The following is a 21,082-nucleotide window of genomic DNA, read 5'->3' as shown; positions in this document are numbered from 1 at the left end:
TCCATTCATTAGCATATAATCCTGTGAGTCATTCAACAAACAACGCCCAACGGAGACTCCCCGTAACAACAAGTAAACCTCAGTTTTCATTTGCGTCATAGGTTTGTGTGTGCGTTCCTTTGAGGGCCAACTGGCCTCATACAGATAACGGATAACACACTATAGATTGTTTTTAAAAAGCGAGGATAAACTGAGAAAAACGTTTGTCTTCTAGTTCATGATGTGAGGACGTGCGTCATTGGTCTTTTTGTTAAGCATAACGTTTTTTTTTTTAAATCTATGCTTGAAAACTCAAATGTAAACCATATGATATCTTCAGTTTAAGATTAAGGTAGTATTTGACATATCAGTAGGCCTAGTGATTTACGATAATGTCATGTTTAGTTTACCATTTAAATTCGATTTATAACAATTGAATAATGTATATTTTGTGAAGGGGGGAGAGTTTGGATCAGACGAATAGTTAAGATGACCCTCTTATTTGGGCCAAACTGCCATTTGTAGGTCAAATGATTCATTGTTGGTCTGAGGGGGTGCTACTTCCGTATTTAAATCCGCTATATGAATTCGTAGACCTTTAAATGGTCCATTCGACCATCACCCTCAGGACAGGGGCGCTTGCTCCTATCAAAGGCGGTGATAGCCTAATCACTGACCCATAACCAGTCAGGCTCATTAGGCTATCGCTAGCATGATATTACAGGGTCTACTCGTCTGGCTAGTCCTCACATTACCGCTAAGAACCGTGTCCATGTTCACTATCTATTATGACGAAGAATCCAAAGAAAATGTTTGGAAAGAGAACCGTTTGGATATAACAAAGTCGGCTAAGAAGATGGACGAATTGTTCAATCCGATGGATTTGCCCGAGAGCTCTTCAGTGCCGCATAGAAAGGCACCTCAGTTTATGCTGGACTTGTTCAACTCAGTGGCGGACTCCAATGGAATCCCCAGGAACTCGGAGAAACTAGAGGGCAATGTGGTGCGGAGCTTCGAGGATAGAGGTGAGTTATCTCCAAGCGCGTAATACGCACACACTTTGGTGACCAAGCATGTTTGAAAAGAATGTACAAAATATTTATATTATCTTAAAGGGAAAACTTTCAGACTTTTTATTTTAACACAATTCTTGATATATTTCTGCAGGACATGCCGGTGGAAGGTTTCATTTCTTCAATTTGTCCTCATTTGCCAGAGATGAGAGAATGATCAAAGCAGAATTTCGCTGGTTCAGGCAAAAACAACGACTTTTCCTTGGGCAGGCATATGGACCCCATTTCTACAAGGTTAGTTGCAAATAAATACTTTTAAGTGTGTTGCGATAACTCGATATAATTATTGTACTGTTTAGCCTAATGCATGCTTTGCGCGCGCAGGTGGACCTATATGAGGTGTTGGACAACAGAGTAAAACCTTGGAGAGGGAATCTAATCACGTCAAGACTGTTGCCTTTATACACTCAGGGATGGGAAGTCTTCAACGTCACGCAAACAGTAAGATCTGTTCACGTTTTATCACAGCACATCATATTTCAACATCACCCTTTCTATATTTTAAGCGCATCATTTGTTTTCCCAAATGAAAGGTGTCCAACTGGATTCGCAACAGTGAGGAGAATAATGGTATTCTGGTGGTTATTACTCTGCCATCGGGGAAATGGATAGAGTCCGTCCTGCAGTCTTCAGAGAGACAGGGAGAATCACCTGCGGAGAATGCTTTCCTGGTTATATTCTCAGACGACGGAAGAGGCTCGACCACTAATCAATCACTAAATCAAGGTAAACTAGCATGGTCAGAATTTCTGTTTTTTATATTCATACAGAATAACAGTGGAATCGTGTACAAGGCACGCAGACCTCCAAACTCATATTTGTCAAAAAAAGACATCGAGAGAACTCTTTTCAAAGTTTTATTTTTCTACTTTTCATGTAAAAACATGTAAAACCTGTAAAAACAGACAAAAAATGCTGGATAAAAAAAAAACAAGGTTGATGAATATAGTTTCTGTTGCTTCTGATGAATAGTTATCCTTCTCTCGTCCTAAGACGTAGCCTCCTCGGTAGAGCTTACTCTGTGTAGTTCCTCCAGCTGTATGCCTGGCAGTACGTCTGAGGCGGCCCAGGTGTACAGTGGGGTGCGAAATGAATTACACCCTTGATAAAGATTAGCAGAAATGCCTGTATAAAATAAATAACTCAAATACTGAGCTATATTGTAAGTTAAATTTTTTTAATAAAAAATTCAAAAGGCACTCGCACATCTGAGCTATATTTTTTGCAGGTGCATGGTAACAGTTGAATAAAATGAGAAAAAGCTCTGACGAAGGCGGTGAGGCCGATACGTGAAGCTTATTAAAGAGCAGTGATACAATCAAGAGCAGTGTGCGAGTTCCTTCTTTTTTCTCACGTTAAAAAAGGGAAATTATATTATTTTATACTAACACAATTGCTCAGAGAAATATATTTTGTTTAACAAGTAGGCCTGGTGGGCGGGATGTTTAAATCGAATAATGGGCCAACGGTATGACTACTTGCAGGACTGAAAGAAACAAACGGGGAGAATTAAACGTTGAAAATAAACTTTTATCTGATTGTAGGCCATGAATTGTACTTTGTTCATCATAGAACATTTAGTACGAACATTTATACAAGCATATTGCTAGGCTGTCAATTATCAAATTATATTGTGTGAATGGTGGAGGTTTGCAGTTGTATGCCTAACTGTACATTTTTGTAGGACATGTCAGCCACGACACCGCACATGACAGTCCTGCGAAGGTATTGCGTCAAGACAGCGGGAGCAGAAGGAGGCGCGCAGCCCCAAGTTATCCCCGCAGCCGCCCCATGTCCTGCCAGCGTATCCCCCTCTTTGTGGACTTCGAGGAGATCGGCTGGGCAGGCTGGATCATCTCTCCACGGGGGTACAATGCTTACCACTGCAAGGGCTCCTGCCCGTTCCCACTCGGAGAGAGTCTCCGCGCCACGAATCATGCGACTGTGCAGTCCATCATGCATGCGCTAAAGCTCTCCAGCGACGTGAATACACCATGCTGCGTGCCTGACCAACTCCAGTCCATCAGCCTTCTCTATTTTGACGACGAGGAAAACGTGGTTCTTAAACAGTATGACGATATGGTGGCAGTCGGCTGTGGCTGTCATTGACTACAGTGCAATTGCCAGCTGCTCTCCGGGAACATTTTCAACGAGTTTCAGAAATGTTGACTGAATTACAGTATGTCCAGTGATTCATGTATAAATGGACGTTATTTTTGAGAAATAAAAATCGGTCGTTGCAATTCAACATGTTTATATTGATATTTGATTACGCTTTGAGGCCGGGCACTAGCAGTAATGGAAGTCCCTTTGGCGCTGACCAAGGTGCTGAAATGAAGCGTCCGTATGGTGCAATTGCCGTGAATGAAAACCCTTTTCTGAATAAAACGTATTGCTATTGTCAGAAATGCTGGCAATACTAACAAAGCGCATGAATTATCAAACTATTTTAGTGTCATGGTTGTCAACAAGATGAGGTTGTTATTGGTAAACTACACATTTTCAAGTTTTATTGTCAAGTGCACACTTACAGCTAGCTCTTTCCCAACAATGCAGTATTCAATATCAGTAGTAAAAATATGATAGTATAAAATAAAGTAAAGTAGAACAAAAACAAAAGAGTAATAGAAATAATAAAAAAATAAAAAAGGGATGAATCAGGCTCCACCATCTGGCAGTCCAACTGATGAATCTGGGTTTGGAGGATGCCAGGACAACGCTACCTGCCCTAATGTATAGTGACCACTATAATTATGGTGGAGGAAGAATAATGGTCTGGAGCTGTTTTTCATGGTTCGGGATAGGCCCCTTAGTTCCAGTGAAGGGAAATCTTAACGCTACAGCATACAATGACATTCTAGACGATGCTGTGCTTCCAACTTTGTCGCAAAAGTTTAGGGAAGGGATTTGGGATTTGGACACAGAGGAATTTGAAGCTCTGACCCGCTCCACTATAGCCCTGACAATGTGGATGGGGGCGTGCTTGCCCCCTGTTTCCTGTAGTCTATCATCAGCTCCTTGGTCTTACTGACCACGAGTAAGAGGTTGTTGTGCTGGCACCACACTGCCAGTTCACTGACTTCCTTCCTGTAGGCTGTCTCATCATCGCCGGTGATCAGGCCTTCGGCCATCGTGTCATCAGCAAACTTAATAATGGTGTGGGGGTCGTGCGTTGCCACGCAGTCGTGGGTGAACAGGGAGTACAGGAGGGGACTAAGCACACACCCCTGTGGGGCCCCTGTGTCTGTGGGGCCCCTGTGTTGAGGGTCACCGTGCTGCCTATCCTCAGCACCTGGGGTCGGCCCGTCAGGAAGTCAAGGATCCAGTTTCAGAGGGAGGTGTTCAGTCCCAGAGTCACAAGCTTGGTGAAGAGTCAATGAACATCATTATCGCTTTGGTATTTATCTTATCTAGGTGGGTGAGGGCATCATTGCAAATGCAAATGAAAATCACATTAAACACTTCTCATCAAAACAGTATCCTCCTTCCATGGAGGGCCTAGTGTCCGCGGGTTTTAGTTTTTTCCTTTCAATTAAGCAGGTGAGGGGAGTTCTTTACTAATTAGGGACGTTAATTCGTCAATGAAGTACCAAGGTGGAGTGAACCCGCAGACACTCGTCCCTCTGTGGAATGAGTTTGAATGTGCTCTATGGTTTTCACACACACACACCAAATCCCAAAGGACTTAAAGTGGTCAACACACACGAACATAGTTGTGAAGAAGGCGTGACAATGCCTTTTCCCCCTCAGGAGACTGAAAATATTTGGCATGGGTCCCTAGACCCTCAAAAGTTCTACAGCTGCACCATCAAGAGCATCCTGACCGGTTGCATCACCGCCTGGTATGGCAACTGCTTGGCATCCGTAAGGTGCTAAGGAGGGTAGTGCGTACAGCTCAGTACATCACTGGGGCCAAGCTTCCTGCCATCCAGGACCTATATACTAGGAGGTGTCAGAGGATGGCCCACATTTCTTACAAAGATTCCAGTCACACAAGTCATAGACTGTTCTCTCTGCTACCGCACAGCAAGCGGTAGCAGGCTCCTTAACTGCTAAACAATTAATCAAATGGCCACCCGGACTATTTGCATTGATCCCCCCGCTTTGTTTTAACACTGCTGCTACTCATTGTTTATTGTCTATGCATAGTCACTTTACCCCTACCTACATGTACAAATAACTTCGACTAACCTGTAGCCCCGCACATTGACTCAGTACCAGTACCCCTGTATATAGCCTTGTTATTGTTATTTTGTTGTGTCACTTTTTTTTTATTATTTGGTGAATATATTCTTGACTCTATTTTCTTAAAACTGCATTGTTGGTTAAGGGCTTGTAAGTAAGGTCTACACCTGTGACAAATACAATTTGATTTAATTTGATTCGCTTTTAAAACTCACTTTACTGTGAGTGATCAATTTGAAGAAAGAAGTTCAACAATAGGTTGAAGCTGAGTGGAAAACATGGTCAATGTGGATGCTGTTTCAAAGCCTAACAATCAAATGGAGAGTGCTTTCTAAGGTGATGATTAGTTCAAATGCTTATGCATTAGCATAGGCCTATATATGAGCCCAAGCCCAAAAAAACCTGCTGAATTAACATAATGATTGTGCTGTTATACAATATATGGTACATAATTGTTCTAGCCTCAATTAAACAAATTCAGATTTAGCATTAAATTCTTGTGAATTTGTTTTTGAATAGCCTAGTAATAGGGCTGTATATATATGCAGTTGAAGTCGGAAGTTTACATACACTTAGGTTGGAGTCATTAAAACTCGTTTTTCAACCACTCCACAAATTTCATGTTAACAAACTATAGTTTTGGCAAGTCGGTTAGGACATCTACTTTGTGTATGACACAAGTATTTTTTCCAACAACTGTTTACAGACAGATTATTTCACTTATAATTCACTGTATCACAATTCCAGTGGGTCAGAAGTTGACTGTGCCTTTAAACAGCTTGGAAAACTCCAGAAAATGATGTCATGGCTTTAGAAGCTTCTGATAGGGTAATTGACATCATCTGAGTCAATTGGAGGTGTACCTGTGGATGTATTTCAAGTCCTACCTTCAAACTCAGTGCCTCTTTGCTTGACATCATGGGAAGATCAAAAGAAATCAACCAAGACCTCAGAAAAAAATTGTAGACCTTCAGAAGTCTGGTTCATCCTTGGGAGCAATTTCCAAACGCCTGAAGGTACCACGTTCATCTGTACAAACAATAGTACGCAAGTATAAACACCATGGGACCACGCAGCCGTCATACCGCTCAGGAAGGAGATGCGTTCTGTCTCTTGGAGATGAACGTACTTTGGTGCGAAAAGTGCAAATCAATCCCAGAACAACAGCAAAGGACCTTGTGAAGATGCTGGAGGAAACAGGTACAAAAGTATCTATATCCACAGTAAAACAAGTCCTATATCGACATAACCTGAAAGGCCGCTTAGCAAGGAAGAAGCCACTGCTCCAAAATCGCCATAATAAAGCCAGACCACGGTTTGCAACTGCACATGGGGACAAAGATCGTACTTTTTGGAGAAATGTCCTCTGGTCTGATGAAACAATAATAGAACTGTTTGGCCATAATGACCATCGTTATGTTTGGAGGAAAAAGGGGGACGCTTGCAAGCCGAAGAACACCATCCCAACCGTGAAGCACAGGGGTGGCAGAATCATGTTGTCAGGGTGCTTCGCTGCAGGAGGGACTGGTGCACTTCAAAATAGATGGCATTATGAGGAACAAAAATTATGTGGATATATTGAAGCAACATCTCAAGACATCCGTCAGGAAGTTAAAGCTTGGTCGCAAATGGGTCTTCCAAATGGACAATGACCCCAAGCATACTACCAAAGTTGTGGCAAAATGGCTTAAGGACAACAAAGTCAAGGTATTGGAGTGGCCATCACAAAGCCCTGACCTCAATCCTATAGAAAATGTGTGGGCAGAACTGAAAAAGTCTGTGTGAGCAAGGAGGCCTACAAACCTGACTCAGTTACACCGGCTCTGTCAGGAGGAATGGGCCAAAATTCACCCAACTTATTGTGGGAAGCTTGTGGAAGGCTACCTGAAACGTTTGACCCAAGTTAAACAATTTAATGGCAATGCCAATCAAATACTAATTTAGGGTATGTAAACTTCTGAACCACTGGGAATGTGATGAAAGAAATCAGAGCTGAAATAAATCCTTCTCTCTGCTATTATTCTGACATTTCACATTCTTAAAATAAAGTGGTTTCACTAGGATTAAATGTCAGGAATTGTGAAGAACTGAGTTTAAATGTATTTGCCTAAGGTGTATGTAAACTTCCAACTTCAGCTGTATTTCTGATGTCCCAATTAACTAAATCGTGTAAGCCTATGAATAATTTGTGTTTTTATCTTTGTTTTTTGTTTGTTTGTTTGCAATATCATACACTAAATCATACACTACAGTTGTAATTCCCCTCTTCAGTGTAACAAAGAATACACGCTAGATGATGCCAGAGGGCTGAGTTTCACATTAAAAAAAGTCAATCTCATGCATGGTATAAGACAGCGTTTCCCAAACTAGGGGTCGCGTGATTTGAAAAGGGGGTTGCGAGTGAAACTGGTTGTAATAAACGCAAGGGTTTGTTTTCTTCCTACAAATGTGATTCTATATTTTGAATGGTTTAAGCTTCAAAATATTATGACCCCATCATCGAAAGATAAGACTCTTCTACAATGCCCCCAAGTCTCATCAGAACATTTGAACGAGACCAGGCGCTAAATCAGACTGGGGGAAAAATAACATAATCAATGATGATGTTGTTTTCTACACAGAAAATCATACAACATTATTGCCTGATGATCTTCTGAACTTCCCAATGCCTTTCTGATGCATTTCAGTCACTTCAAACCATATTTCTTTCAGATGAAAATATTGTCAGAAGTAGTATCAGACTGATTTGTAATAGATTGGCATAGTCCCAATTAAAAAAGGTGAACATTGGCCGTTGATTACATCACTTTTTTTACATGGTGGGGTCGCGATTAAAAAAAAAGGTTTGGAACCACTTGTATATGATCTCTCACCATGAAATGAAAAAAAAATAAGAAAAGCATTACAATATGGTGTATAAATGCAGTTTAGGCCTAGTCATCATGTGTTGGTAGGCCTACCTATGAAAAGGAAGGCCTTTTTATAAATGGATAAAAATCACTTCATATTTTAACAAGTTCAAGATTATGAAACAACAACAAAGGATAACCCTAGTTCTTCAGATCTTTTTTTATTGGAATGATTTACAAAAACAAAATGTAGACCTGCTTTTTCTAGCCATTCAATGCAAAATACTGCCAAACATATTTCCAAGTATCTCCAATTATTTTACAAAACATAAATCATTGCCACGTACATTAATGGTATTTCAAGCATTTAGATATTAGTATGAAACGTAATGTGCGACTTTCAATATTCAGTTGCATGTTGACTGATATTGACTACTGAAACGTAGATTAAAACACAATGTATCTTTATGTTTAAATAAATACAAAAATCTGACTAAATTATGTTTATGTGAGAGCAAACTGCTTGTGGAAAAAGTCTAAAAAAGCAGAACTTTACATATCAATAAAATAACAAAACAATACATAAAAATGTATAACCAAACTTCATGTCTACGTGTGAAAATACATATTAACATGGAACACCCATGTCCTTTCTCTTTAAGCTGTAATTTTCCATCAATAACATTACAAATCATATATTTATCGTACATGAATCCCTGAAGTCAGACACTCCCAAATGCCAATTTTATATTAAGTCTAAAGTAGCTCATATAAACCACAAATTCACAAATGCAAATTAACACTCCACTTCAACTCTGTTAAACATTTCTCACAAAGTTGATAAAAGCCCTATCAGCTCATACAGTCATAAAAATCCTCAGTGCCTAAGAACTCCCCTAGCATGTGATCTTGGGAGCCGTTCACTGGCTCTAGGTAGCGATGGCCATCGTTTGTGTGTTTATATCTCTGCCTTTCCAGCCTTTGTTCAAAGTCTTCCTGGTCCAGCTGTGAGGCGTGGACAGTGGATTTCTGTGATGGGATGGATGAGACAGGCACTGGGACAAAGGAACCGTGGTAGAGTACCATAGGTGCGGTTATCACCTCCATGGTGGAGGCCTGAGACACAGGGCCCTCAGGAGGCTGAACAGGTAACTGCACGTAATTCCCAGTTTTGGGATCAAAGAAGGTCTTCGTTTTGACCTGGACGGACATATCAACTACGAAATACTGCCCCGAGTCTGGATCCTGCAGCAACTTCCGTTGGGTCATTGGGTAGGAGGTGTAACCGTGCTCGATGCTGGACTGACGAGAGAACTGGCTGGTGTAACTTGACTGGCGGGATAGATTAGGGTGAGGTGATGTCAAGTCTATAACGTCACTGGCATGGGAATCAACACTATTGTTCCAATTCTCTGGTTTCTCTCTGTTGGATCTCTCTTGGGCTCGGCCCCTCTGAGACAGCTCCTCCCTAATGGACTTCTCAATACGCTGACTCCTCTGTACTGGTCTGTCCCTAGGAGATGTCTCACTACTACGAATTCTCTGTTCCACTTTATCACCGATGTGTCCGTCCATGCTCTGAGCTCTATGACGCGGGGTTCTCTCACTCGTGGATCTCTCACTGTTTTGCCTTTTATTCTCACTGACAGCTCTGTCGCTGCTGCGGAATCTCTTTTCTTGCATCCCTCGGCTGTGTTTCTCACTACTACGGCCCTGACGCTTGGAATCACCATGACTTTGCTTGTCACTCTTACGGCCTTGATGCTCTGATTCACCATGCCTCTGTTCGTCAATGCTGCGTCCTTGCCTGTGTTTCTCACTACTATGACTGCTGTGCTCTTCTTTTTCTTGCGGGGGCTTCTCATTAGCATGGCTCTGATGTTCAGGTACACCGTTGTGGTGCTTCACACTCTTATAGGCTTGACGCTCTGATTCATCCTGCCTGTGCTTTTCACTACTACGGCCTTGATGCTCCGATTCACCACGGCTGTGCTTCTCACTGCTATGGCTGATGTGTTCGGTCCTTTCCTGATGTTGCTTCTTACTACTACAATGCTTGTCAATACTATCACTGCTACTATTTTTATGCTCCGATGATTTATCACTCTTGTTTTTATCACTTCTACTGCTGCGGCTCTTGTGTGGTTGACTTCCCTTCTCTTCCTTTCGGATCCTTCTGGTGGTCAGCTTCATGGCTTTGAGGAGGGCCTTCTCTGACTTGGGAGGGACCACAGGGGGTCTGCCGGGTCCTTGGGTGTCATTCCCGCTGCAGACTGAACCAGACTGCACCTTGGAGTCCTCTGGGTTGTTATCAGCTATATCCACTGTGCTTGTCCCCCCTTCTGACGATGGACTCACCCCCGAATGTATGTAATCTTCCTGAGGGACTGTGAGGAAAGACCCATATTGTTGGCCTTTTGGGGTGTTTTCAGGGGGCAGTTTTGTGGGAGACAGTGGGGAGTGTGTAGCGTGGTGAGATTTAGCCTCTTTGGGTTTAAGGTGTTTGTCTGGTGTGGTGGCAGCAGCATGGGGTTCAGGGATATCAAGATGATCTTTCTCGCCCCTCTCAGAGCCACTCAAGCACTCCCTGGGTGACCATCGCGCACGTTGGCCTTTCCGACTGTGTTCGGGCTTTAGTTTTGAGGGAGACAGCGGTGACTGTGGAGAGTGGGGAGATGCCGTCTCTTTGGGTTTGAAGTGTTTGTCTGGTGTGGTGGCGACATTATAGGGTGACGGTATTTCAATAGACTCTTTAAGATGATTGAGAGGATCTTCCTCGCTCCTCTCAGAGCCACTCAAGCTTTCTCTAGGTGACCACGGTGCACGTTCCGCTGGGTCATGGTTTGTCTTGTGCAGAACCTGTTTCACTGTCTTAGTTACAGGCGAGACATGATGCTTGAATGTGTTGTCTTTCACTTTGAATAGAGCCGGTTTCCCCAGAACTGGTGAAGAGGCATTGGACTGAGATGTTGGCGTTTGATTGTTTGTGTTGACCATGGGGCTCTGGAGCCATCCACTTTTGTCCATCTCTCTGGCTCTTGACTCGTTGTCCTCCATCCGGGATGTTACCCTATCTCGCCTGGAAGGGATTACTGGCTTGTCTTCAACTTCCTCATTTTCATGATCACTTACAGAGTAATACTCCACTTCTATCTTTGTCTCCAAATCCCATCTCACACGTTCTGCCACATCCTCTATTCCTTCCTCAACCTCCTCTAATTCATCGATCAAATTCTCCAAAGAGTGATAGATGTTTGAGTCAGTTTCGTTGTTTCTTTGCAATGAACTTGCGACAGAGAAATATGATGACTTCGAGGACATACTGGTTCGATCCTGTTGACTTTGATTTATACTACTGCTATTTGACAACGGAGACACTAATGTTTCTCTAATATCTTCATCAACATTTGCAATATCTTCACTAATCTTAACTGATTTGTTTGACTCTTCAGTTGCTTGACTCTTTTTCATGGTCTCTTTTTCCATTATCGATTCATCCTCAGTAGTGATGTTTACTTGGTTTGAAGGTTTTGAATGATATTTGCCTGGTTTCAAAGGGGCCTTCCTTCTCACACAGGGTTGTTCCTGTTGTTCCATATTGTGTTGTGTTTGTTCTGCTTTGGGCTCCCTTATAGGAAGTTTATTAGTTTGGCTTTCATTTAATAAAGCCTTAATTTCCTTTTCCTTCTCTTCACTGAGTGAAAAAGAGGTATTTGTTTCACGGGGATGCTTTGAATGTTTAGAATAGTCTTCTTCTGCCAAACCAATATGGGGATTATTTTGTATAATCGTATCTTGCTCAGTCGTCGTCTCTGTTTCAAGTGCATCTGTTTGTCTTTCTGCTTTTATCTTTGCATCAAGGGCCTCCCTGTTTGAGACCTTGCCTCTTGCCTGTGTGTTTTTTTGTTGTTGAATTGTGTCATTAGTACTATCCCTACTTGAAAATTCTCTATTCTTTATATCCTCCTCAATTATATTCATAACATTCCCACATTCTTTCTCTTCCTCTGTGCTGTCCTCTTTTTTAGTGTTCCCTTTCTTGCTCCTCGGTGGTACCTCTGGTTTGAGAACGGGTGTGTCTGGTTGACTCTCCTCTTTGACGACCTCATCATTTTTAGAGGTGTCATCTCTTGTTTCAATAGATAACTGTCTAGCAACAGTTCTATCACTCTCCTCTGCTGAGTATTTGCTGGATGTAATATTGTATTTCTGTTTGTCACTGACATTATTGATGATGTTTCTATTCTCTTGCTCCTCCCTGATAGGTCTTGTTGCGAGTTTATTTTCTTCAGCATAGATTGTGGCACCTAACCTGTGATTTCCACCAAGTTTTGTCTCAGTCTTGGTAATGATTTCTTGCGTCTGATGATGATGATCCCTCAGATCTCCTAGCCTCTCTCTCACCTCATTTTGTTCCTCCTCTGCTGCTGTCCTGATAGAATCCTGTCTTGCTTGTCTACGCTCTTGGACTCTAACATTATTACTATCATCAGGGTTCTCACCTGGGACTGTATTGACATCCTCTTCTTTATTCTTTAAGACTTTATTTTTACGTTTCTCTGCTCTTTCCGATATGATTTCCTCGAGTGCCATTTTAGCCTTGTCATAATTGTCGTTGATCAATGACTTGTTTATAACAACGTTGTTGTCTATCTTTGAGAATACATCATGCTTAGTTTGCTCCTTCTCTTTGTTCACAAATGCCTCTTTTTTAGCGAATGTGTTTCCTCGCATAGAAAGCATACCCCTTTTGATGTTCCTAAGCTCCCTGGAAATTAAATCGTTTTTCGCCTTTGTCTCCCTATCTATCCCTGGTTCGGGGTTCAAATTCTCACTGTCCTTGATAAGGTGTTCACCCAATCTAGCCTTCTCCAGCTCTTTCAGTGCATGTAAGTCACTTACTTTATTTTTGCCATCTTTCATTTCTTTGTGCACCGTCTTCTCTGTATAATGTAGTTCTTCATCCACATCTTTCTTATTATTTACCTCCATTTTAGGTTCAAAATCCTCATCATCCTCCTCTTTCTCGCCACTCTCCTTCATTGCATATCTTTGGCTTTTAATATAGTTGTTTTGTCTCGCTGAAAATATGTGTTTAAACCTGCCTTGCTTTTTAACCGGCTCCTTCTCCTTTTCTGACAAAATAATTTCTTTCTCTTTTTCCGCACATTCTATAAATCCGTTGGTGAGTGTGTTGTCAGTTGGATATGTTTCACCTGTTGTCTGTCGCTCTATTCGTCTGTGGCTTGGCCTTGGCACTGAAAGTGAATGAAGCGAATGTCTATCCTCTACTACAATTGCATTGTCATCTTTTTCTTGAGGGTCCTCTGTTTTGACAATGTTGTTCTTACTCATGGTTAATTCTTCTACAGCTTCTGTTCTATTGGGAGAGAATATTTTGGTTCTGGCGGTGGATATTGCTTCCAAACCGGCTTTCATAACCTCTTCAACTGTATCTTTGACATTTAACTCTGTCATGTCCTTTGTTGACCTTTTGGTATGGTCTGTTCTTTTCGAGAACAGCACTTTATTTTGGGCTGTAATTAATGTCTCCCTAATAGCTGTGATGGCTTCTCTTGTATTTACAGTCTGTTCACCGATGTGTTCTTCCTTCAATTCCACAGTGTCTTTTGTTGGTTGTTTAGCGTTGTCTGTTAAATTTGCCGACGACACTTTGTTTTGCGCTACAGGTAAATTGGGAGATGCCATTTTGTTCTGTGCTGTATTCGTTATTGTATGTACAGGCTGGTCACCAATGTCTTTCTCCTTTCGCTGCAACATCTCTTTTGCTGGCTTTTCTGGTATATTCAGAGAAATCCCTTTCTTTTGTGCACTAGGATGGTACTTTGTCTTGTCTGAATTATTCTGAGAAAGTCCTTTGTTGTGTGTGGCAATGGACAAAGTATCCTTACTCGTTGACGGTGAGAAGTGTTTCATCTCTGGCCTCGCAGGACTCTTGTACAAGTTCAGAGTTGGGTACGTTTGTTTCGTAGCCAGGGAGCGCTTGTTCACCTTTGAGTGTGTGAAGGGCGACCCAGGGCTCCTGCTACCCGCAGCCTCTCTTTTGGTTTGCAATAAGTTGGATATCAAGTAATCGTCTGATATATCCGAATCTAGATATTTCCTAAGACCAGCATTGCTAGATTCTGAAACAGCTGGGCTACAGATAGGCAGTCCATCTAATAGAATGGGAGGTGTGCTTAAACCGGAGGCTAGAATGGCAGGTGTACTGAAACCAGAGGCTATACCGTCAGAAGGAGCTTGTGCATATTTGAGTAGTCTCTGTTCCAGCAGCTTTGGAGACAGAGTGCTACGATCCACCTGTTCGGTTTTGAATTTTGACGGGCTGTACCTGCTCTTGACCCTCTTCCTGTTATCCTTGAGGTTGAACAACAAACTGGACGCAATAGATTTGTAGCTGTCTCGTTTGACGACCTCGGAGGTCGACCTTGATATGACTGGCGACACATACTCTATGTCTAGGAGGGGGAGATCGAGGAGAGAGGGAGATAGCACTGCTGACAGGATCTCTGAGGTGTCTGTAGCCTGTCTGGACGGTATTACGGGTGTCATCAGCTGAGAAATGCTGAATGGAGTATTGGTCAAAGAGCACGGCTTCTCCACTTCTTTCACCTTTACCGACTTGACTTCCTTTTTATACAGCAGAGGAATCTCCTCCACCAGTTTTGGGGTTTCAGTGGGAGGGCAAAGTACTCCCAGTTGGTTGACAGGTACAGCACTCTTGGCTCTCACTCTGTTTCTCCTCCAGGGGGCGTTGGTTTCACCCTTAGCAGAGGTGTCCGACGCAGACCTCTTCTCGGGGGCAGTTGGTTTTGGCAGAACCTTGGGTGGAGGACGAGGAGGAGGAAGAGGGGGTTCGACTGGTTTCTGGCACTGCTGCTCTGTTTCCTCCGCATGCAGTGTTTCTATTCGATGTGCCTCAGTCAGTTGTTTGTATAGAGGGGAGTCGTACCATTTAGGGAGGTTGTCCACCACTGGGAGAATGGAGGTGATGCCGTCCTGACTGAACGGAAACCGGTTAAAATCCCTCCACGATTGGAACGGGCTGAACTCGCTGTGGAGGAAAAAGTTTTTGATGTTCAGCTTCCGCAGCTTGAAAATAGATTGGCCATTTTTAGTCTTGGAGGACTTTGCATCCTTGTCTGATTTCTTGGTTGTGAGGTTCTTGTAATCCGAGGAGAATTCTGATAGTTCCCTTTCGATGCTGAAGAGGGCCGACTTATCCCACGAGTCCCCGTTAGTGTCCTTGAAATCACTATTTTTAATCAACACGTTGGACATGCTCTTCTTCTGCCTCCAGGGTTGAGTGTCTTTGGCACCATTGAGTTTGTGCTTTTTACCAGCGTCTTTAGTCTTTTTCAGGGGCTTCTCCACTAGGGGCTTGTGACAGCTGAAAGGGTATCCATATGAAAACTCATCGTTGTACACGGCCTCGTCTCCGATGCACAGGCTCCGGAAGGCTCGGTCAGTGAGCGTGCTGACCTCTCGGTCCGTCTCGTCCAGGAAGATCTCAGTGAAGCCGTTGGGGAAGCGGTGGTGGAGCATGGTATTCCGGTGGCTCACGTGTTGGCGCTTCTCCACACAGGTCATGGTGATGGCTGATGGTTGACAATGGGTTTTAGATGGTTGAGTCTATAGCGTCCCCAGTTGGGTCAGCTTACCATTTTCCTGGGAAAGAAGGAAATACATACAGTGTCACAATCAGGAAACAGCAGCACTTAATTGCTTTATACAGATTGTATAGTGACTGACTTTGAAGCATTACAGTATCTGCTCAATGAAAGTTCCAGGCTTTTGTCGATGCATTTCTGAGATGCAAGCGTTTTTTCATCAGCCTAATAATCTTTTACAAATTACAAGCTAGATTTAGTGTTTTTTTTATGTGATTCCTCCTAACACTATAGAAAGGGCTGTGTCCATTTTGATAGCACAATAAATTGTTTGGTAGACCATGTACTGTATCTCACTCTGACCTTTGTGTCCATGATATGTGTGAACTGAACTATCTCGTCGCTATGCACACCACAGACAAACACATACCATACCGCAGGCTATTTCAAGGGAAGGAGGATGCTTCTACACCATCTCCTAAACATCAAGTATGACCATGGATATGAGCAGCATGACAATAAAGAACTTTTGACCTCATGTCTCATAAATACTGAGATTTTATAGGAGCTGGTGTCCTTGATGCCCTGTACTACAGTGTATCTGTTGTACTGCCTACAGATGTAGGATCTTAATTTCAGCCAGTTTGCTACAGCAGGAAAATAGTCCTGCAGCATCAGAAAATGTGGACTAATTAATAGACATTTTTGTAGGGGTTGATACATTTTCTGTAATTTTGTTTTGTTTGTTTGTTAGGGCAAATCAAGTCTGAAATTTCAAAGTGGAAATTAAAAACTTCAGAAGCCTTTTTAAACCTAAAATACACCACAAGTGTGATATTTCTTGCATTGGAAAAAAGGTTATCCTGCAACTGGGTGATCAAATTAAGATCCTGACTATGTTAGTCTATAGGCATTATTATCTGACTATATCAGAGCTCTCCAACCCTGTTCCTGGAGAGCTACTGTCCTGTAAGTTTTTGCTCCAACCCTAATCTAGCACACAAGATTCTAATAATTAGCTAGTTGATACGCTGAGTCAGGTTAGATACAACTGGGGTTGGAGTAAAAATGTACAGGGGGGTAGCGCTCCAGGAACAGGGTTGGAGAACCCTGCTATAGTCCAATAATAATGGCTTTAGACTAACAGGCTATAGACTAACAGACTAATAGACTAATATAGGCATTATTATCAGAAAAGGCCATCACATTGTAATTTTTTTTTTACAATTGTCATTTTTATTTCACCTTTATTTAACCAGGTAGGCAAGTTCAGAACAAGTTCTCATTTACAATTGCGACCTGGCCAAGATTAAGCAAGCAGTTTGACACATACAACAACACAGAGTTACACATGGAGTAAAACAAACATACAGTCAATAATATAGTAGAAAAATAAGTCTATATACAATAACAAGTAATCACTGTTATTGTTTGCAACATTCCTATAAATCAGCATAGGTTTGTGTACAACCATGTGGGTAGCATGTTAACAGCATATTAGAACTTCCTACAGGTGCAGGATCTTAATTTCATCACCCTGTCATTGCATAAAATGCAAACTCGTGGTGTATTTGAGGTTTAAAATGTAATTTTTACCAGGTAAGTTGACTGATAACACATTCTCATTTACAGCAATGACCTGGGGAATAGTTACAGGGGAGAGGAGGGGGATGAATGAGCCATTGTAAGCTGGGGATGATTAGGTGACCATGATGGTATGAAGGACAGCTTGGGAATTTAGCCAGGACACCGGGGTTAACGCCCCTACTCTTACGATAAGTACCATAGGATCTTTAATGACCTCAGAGAGTCAGGACACCCGTTTAACATCCCATCCAAAAGTCAGCACCCTACAAAGGGCAGTGTGTAGGGTGCCGTCACTGCCCTGGGGCATTGGGATATTTTTTAGACCAGAGGAAAGAGTACCTCCTACTGGCCCTCCAACACCACTTCCAGCAGCATCTGGTCTCCCATCCAGAGACTGACCAGGACCAACCCTGCTTAGCTTCAGAAGCAAGCCAGCAGTGGGATGCAGAGTGGTATGCTGCTGGTGGAAAAAGGCTTATAAAAAAAAGGCTTATAATGTTAGTAATTTCCACTTTACAAAAATGTCCTTTATTATAATCCACACAATAATTCACTTTTCCTGTTGCTGCAGGATTATTTTCCTCCTGTGGTCACCTTCACAATGGATATACAGTACTTATTATATTCCCCCGAGTGGACAAAATATTAGGAACAATAGGAACTCTTTCCATGACAGACTGACCAGGTGAATCCAGGTAAAAGCTATGATCCCTTATTGATGTCAGCTGTTTAGTCCACTTCAATTAGTGTAGATGAAGGAGACAGGTTAAAGAAGGATTTTTGAGCCTTGAGACATGGATTGTGTATGTGAGCCATTCAGAGGGTGAATGGGCAAGACAAAATATGTATGTGTCTTTGAACGGGGTATGGTAGTAGGTGCCAGGCGCACCGCTTTGTGTCAAGAACTGCAACGCTGCTAGGTTTTTCACGCTCAACAGTTTCCTGTGTGTATCAAGAATGGTCCTCCACCCAAAGAACATCCAACCAACTTAGCACAACTGGAGGAAGCATTGGAGTCAACATGGGCCAGCATCCCTGTGGAACACTTTCGACACCTTTTAGAGTCCATGCCTTGACGAATTGAGGCTGTTCTGAGCGCAAAAGGGGGTGCCACTCAACATTAGTAAAGGTGTTCCTAATGTTTTGTACACGCAGTGTATATTTTCATAATGTGATTGATGGTCAAGCTTATATAAGCAAATCACACACCACAATGCTGTTTAAACATTTTATGTGCAGAATAAGTTTACATGGGGCGCTGAGAATGCCTTTAAATCACGGCGTTGTTCACAGTGCACTTTGCAGCAGCTGCTTAGCTTAGTTTAGCTATCTGGGTGAGGGACTAGAATAGCTCATTAACCCATTTCAATATTCTGAACTGGGAGCTTAACCATTGGCATATTGGTCAATGTTATTGTTCCTACAAAACTGGGACACTCCTTAAAAGTAGCTACAGCTGATCGAGATAAATAAACACAAACATAGTGAGAGTACTGAATGTATAGAATATGCCATAGTGTTGTATTGAATTTAACCCTCTGAGTAAAACTTGATTCAAAAGCACAGAAAAAGAAACATGATTCAGATTCATGATCATGTCAAGATCAACAACAGTTTTCCAGACATGTATAGGCCTAGCTCTGCGTACAGTCATCGGAACTTTGCCAGTCACACACATGCATTTTCAATCTTTTGCCCTCAATATTTAACAATATACTTTATTATGTAACTGTAACTGAGATGAAAGAATGCATTCACTTCCCAGGAGAATTTGGCCAGCGCTAAGCTATTTTCCAGTGCTTATAATGTGATACCAGTTAGAGAGGCAGGGTGATTTCCCAGCCTCTAGTTGGTATATTAATACCAAAGGAGAAACAAGAGTAGAGAGGCTATCTATCCCACCTATCACACCCCAAGGTAAGTATATTCAGTATTATACAGTTAAGGTACAGTAATATACAGTAAATGTAGTTAGTGCCAGCAACATAACAAACACCGTCTTCAAAGTTCCTCATAACTTTGATAAAATGTTTGGACTTCAATAAAAGTGCACTGAAGTTTTTATATATATATATATATATATATATATATATATATATATATATATATATATATATATATATATATATATATATATATATATATGGCTATCATAAAAATTAAAAGTAAATATTGACATGTTTGTCGTGTACATGTGCCATATGTTTGTTTGGGTATTAGGGTTGAAGGTTCAGATTGTGAGCCCTTTACCCCACACGTAAAAAAATTACTATGTGATCCAATCATCCCTTCAAATTTCCATGCTTTGGACAGTTATTACCATTAATGAAGATACAAATCGGCTTTACCTTTTGATTGTGTATTCCATGTTTGGTTGGGGTATGGCTCAAATCAAGACAGCGGGGGGTCATGAGGAAAAATCCTTAAGTCCTGATGAATCCACGGCACCTGCAAAAAAATCGTAGGCGTGAGTAACAAGTTTACAAGCAGGAAAAAAGTTTACTTTGAATAAATAAATAACCAAAGATAAATCCTTGAACTTACTCAAGCCCTGAGTTCCATGCGGTAAATGCAGCGGGGCAAAGGACCCTAAAAGCTAAGCACGGAAGAGTGGCTACCGAAATAGACACAGAAGACGGTGTGGCCAAACTGAGCAGTAACACTAATTTTAGTATCTAAGAGTATGTGTCCATAGCAGCACGCTAGCTTTATCTTTAAGCGCCTTCAAAGACTACAGTGGCTATTCAGGTGAGGGGTTGAGTGGAGTAGTCTCTAGCTCCTGTTGGACTCATGGGGTGATGGCTTTTAGTCTGTGACTCACTTGTCTCTACCATGGTCTCGCCATACAAACAAGGTATCAAACATAGCTCATTGAGTCATCCACACAAGTGTCACACTCCTTAAAGCGGAGAATGAGAGACAAATGGCATCTGATTACCATGACGGGTTTGGTTTTCCCCACACACACACACACATTGTCCGTGCTTTGTTTACTGGGATAAGCTGTGTGGTCTGTGTGTTTGAAGCTTCTGTTGTTTCAGTGAGATTGAAGTGAGAGGAGTCTAGTTTCTAGTAACTTTTACTCCATTTAGTCAATCATTGTTCAACCACATTGGTGGAACTTTCATCATTTCTTTGGTAAGGAAAATAAGGAGTTGATTAGTACACACATAAAGGTGACAGTGAAAAGCTCAATAGCTCTTGTAATCCTGCAGACAAATTTAGATTTGAATCGTTCCTACAATTAATCAATTTCCCCCTTTTATTGTCAATACCACACTTTCATTCAGGGTTGAGCAGTAGCTGATTGTATGTAATCAATTCCATGTAATCTGATTACAATTTTTTTTTAACTCTAACAAATTACGTTAGCAGCACAAATATTATAATCAGATCATAGATACTTTTGAAAAGCTAGATTACTTATTGGATTATTTTTACATTTAAAAACATGTTTGCGAGAAGAAAAAAAACAATGACACCTTTCGGTTTTCTCGATGACATTCAAGTCAGCATTGAAAAAATTACTCTTCAAACGAGCAAAAGCACAAAATAGGAATAAGGAGTAATCATACTACTCTCTGACACCCGCCGCATGTGGCAGGGGCTACAGTTCACTATGGATTACAGAGGAAGACCCAGCCGTGCCCAACGATACCTTTCTACCAGATGAACTCAAATGACTGCCTTGCCTGGTTCACCAACTACTTCTCAGACAGAGTTCAGTGTGTCAAATTGGAAGGCCTGTGGCCGGACCTCTGGCAGTCTCTATGGGGTG

The 21,082-nt window shown here is 41.9% G+C and overlaps 2 protein-coding genes across 2 annotated transcripts; one reads left to right on the top strand and one right to left on the bottom strand.

Annotated features, from left to right (window-relative positions):
- Positions 1-442: 442 nt before the first annotated feature.
- On the top strand, positions 443-3,300 carry LOC106579050 (bone morphogenetic protein 2). Its single transcript, XM_014158476.2, has 5 exons — positions 443-1,004; positions 1,147-1,286; positions 1,377-1,493; positions 1,586-1,778; positions 2,737-3,300. The coding sequence occupies exons 1-5, from the start codon at positions 692-694 to the stop codon at positions 3,159-3,161; spliced, it is 1,188 nt and encodes a 395-aa protein (XP_014013951.1). The 5' UTR covers positions 443-691; the 3' UTR covers positions 3,162-3,300.
- A 4,991-nt stretch (positions 3,301-8,291) lies between these two features.
- LOC106579007 (uncharacterized) lies at positions 8,292-20,587 on the bottom strand. Its single transcript, XM_014158397.3, has 3 exons — positions 19,849-20,587; positions 19,653-19,752; positions 8,292-15,775 (listed from the first exon to the last, which is right to left on the bottom strand). Exon 3 carries the CDS (start codon positions 15,695-15,697, stop codon positions 8,939-8,941), a length of 6,759 nt encoding a protein of 2,252 aa, XP_014013872.3. The 5' UTR covers positions 15,698-15,775; positions 19,653-19,752; positions 19,849-20,587; the 3' UTR covers positions 8,292-8,938.
- Positions 20,588-21,082: the final 495 nt, after the last annotated feature.

This window comes from Salmo salar, chromosome 19 (genome assembly GCF_965601325.2).
Source record: "Salmo salar chromosome 19, fSalSal1, whole genome shotgun sequence".
NCBI classification, from domain to species: domain Eukaryota; kingdom Metazoa; phylum Chordata; class Actinopteri; order Salmoniformes; family Salmonidae; genus Salmo; species Salmo salar.
This window is presented reverse-complemented; position numbering and strand designations above follow the sequence as displayed.

Bases quoted from the DNA above. Each gene is read 5' to 3' on its own strand.
- LOC106579050 (XM_014158476.2), top strand. From the start codon at position 692: ATGATATTACAGGGTCTACTCGTCTGGCTAGTCCTCACATTACCGCTA. The intron at 1,005-1,146 runs GTGAGTTATCTC...ATATTTCTGCAG, and splicing joins GCGGAGCTTCGAGGATAGAG to GACATGCCGGTGGAAGGTTT. The intron at 1,287-1,376 runs GTTAGTTGCAAA...TTGCGCGCGCAG, and splicing joins ATGGACCCCATTTCTACAAG to GTGGACCTATATGAGGTGTT.
- LOC106579007 (XM_014158397.3), bottom strand. From the start codon at position 15,697: ATGACCTGTGTGGAGAAGCGCCAACACGTGAGCCACCGGAATACCATG.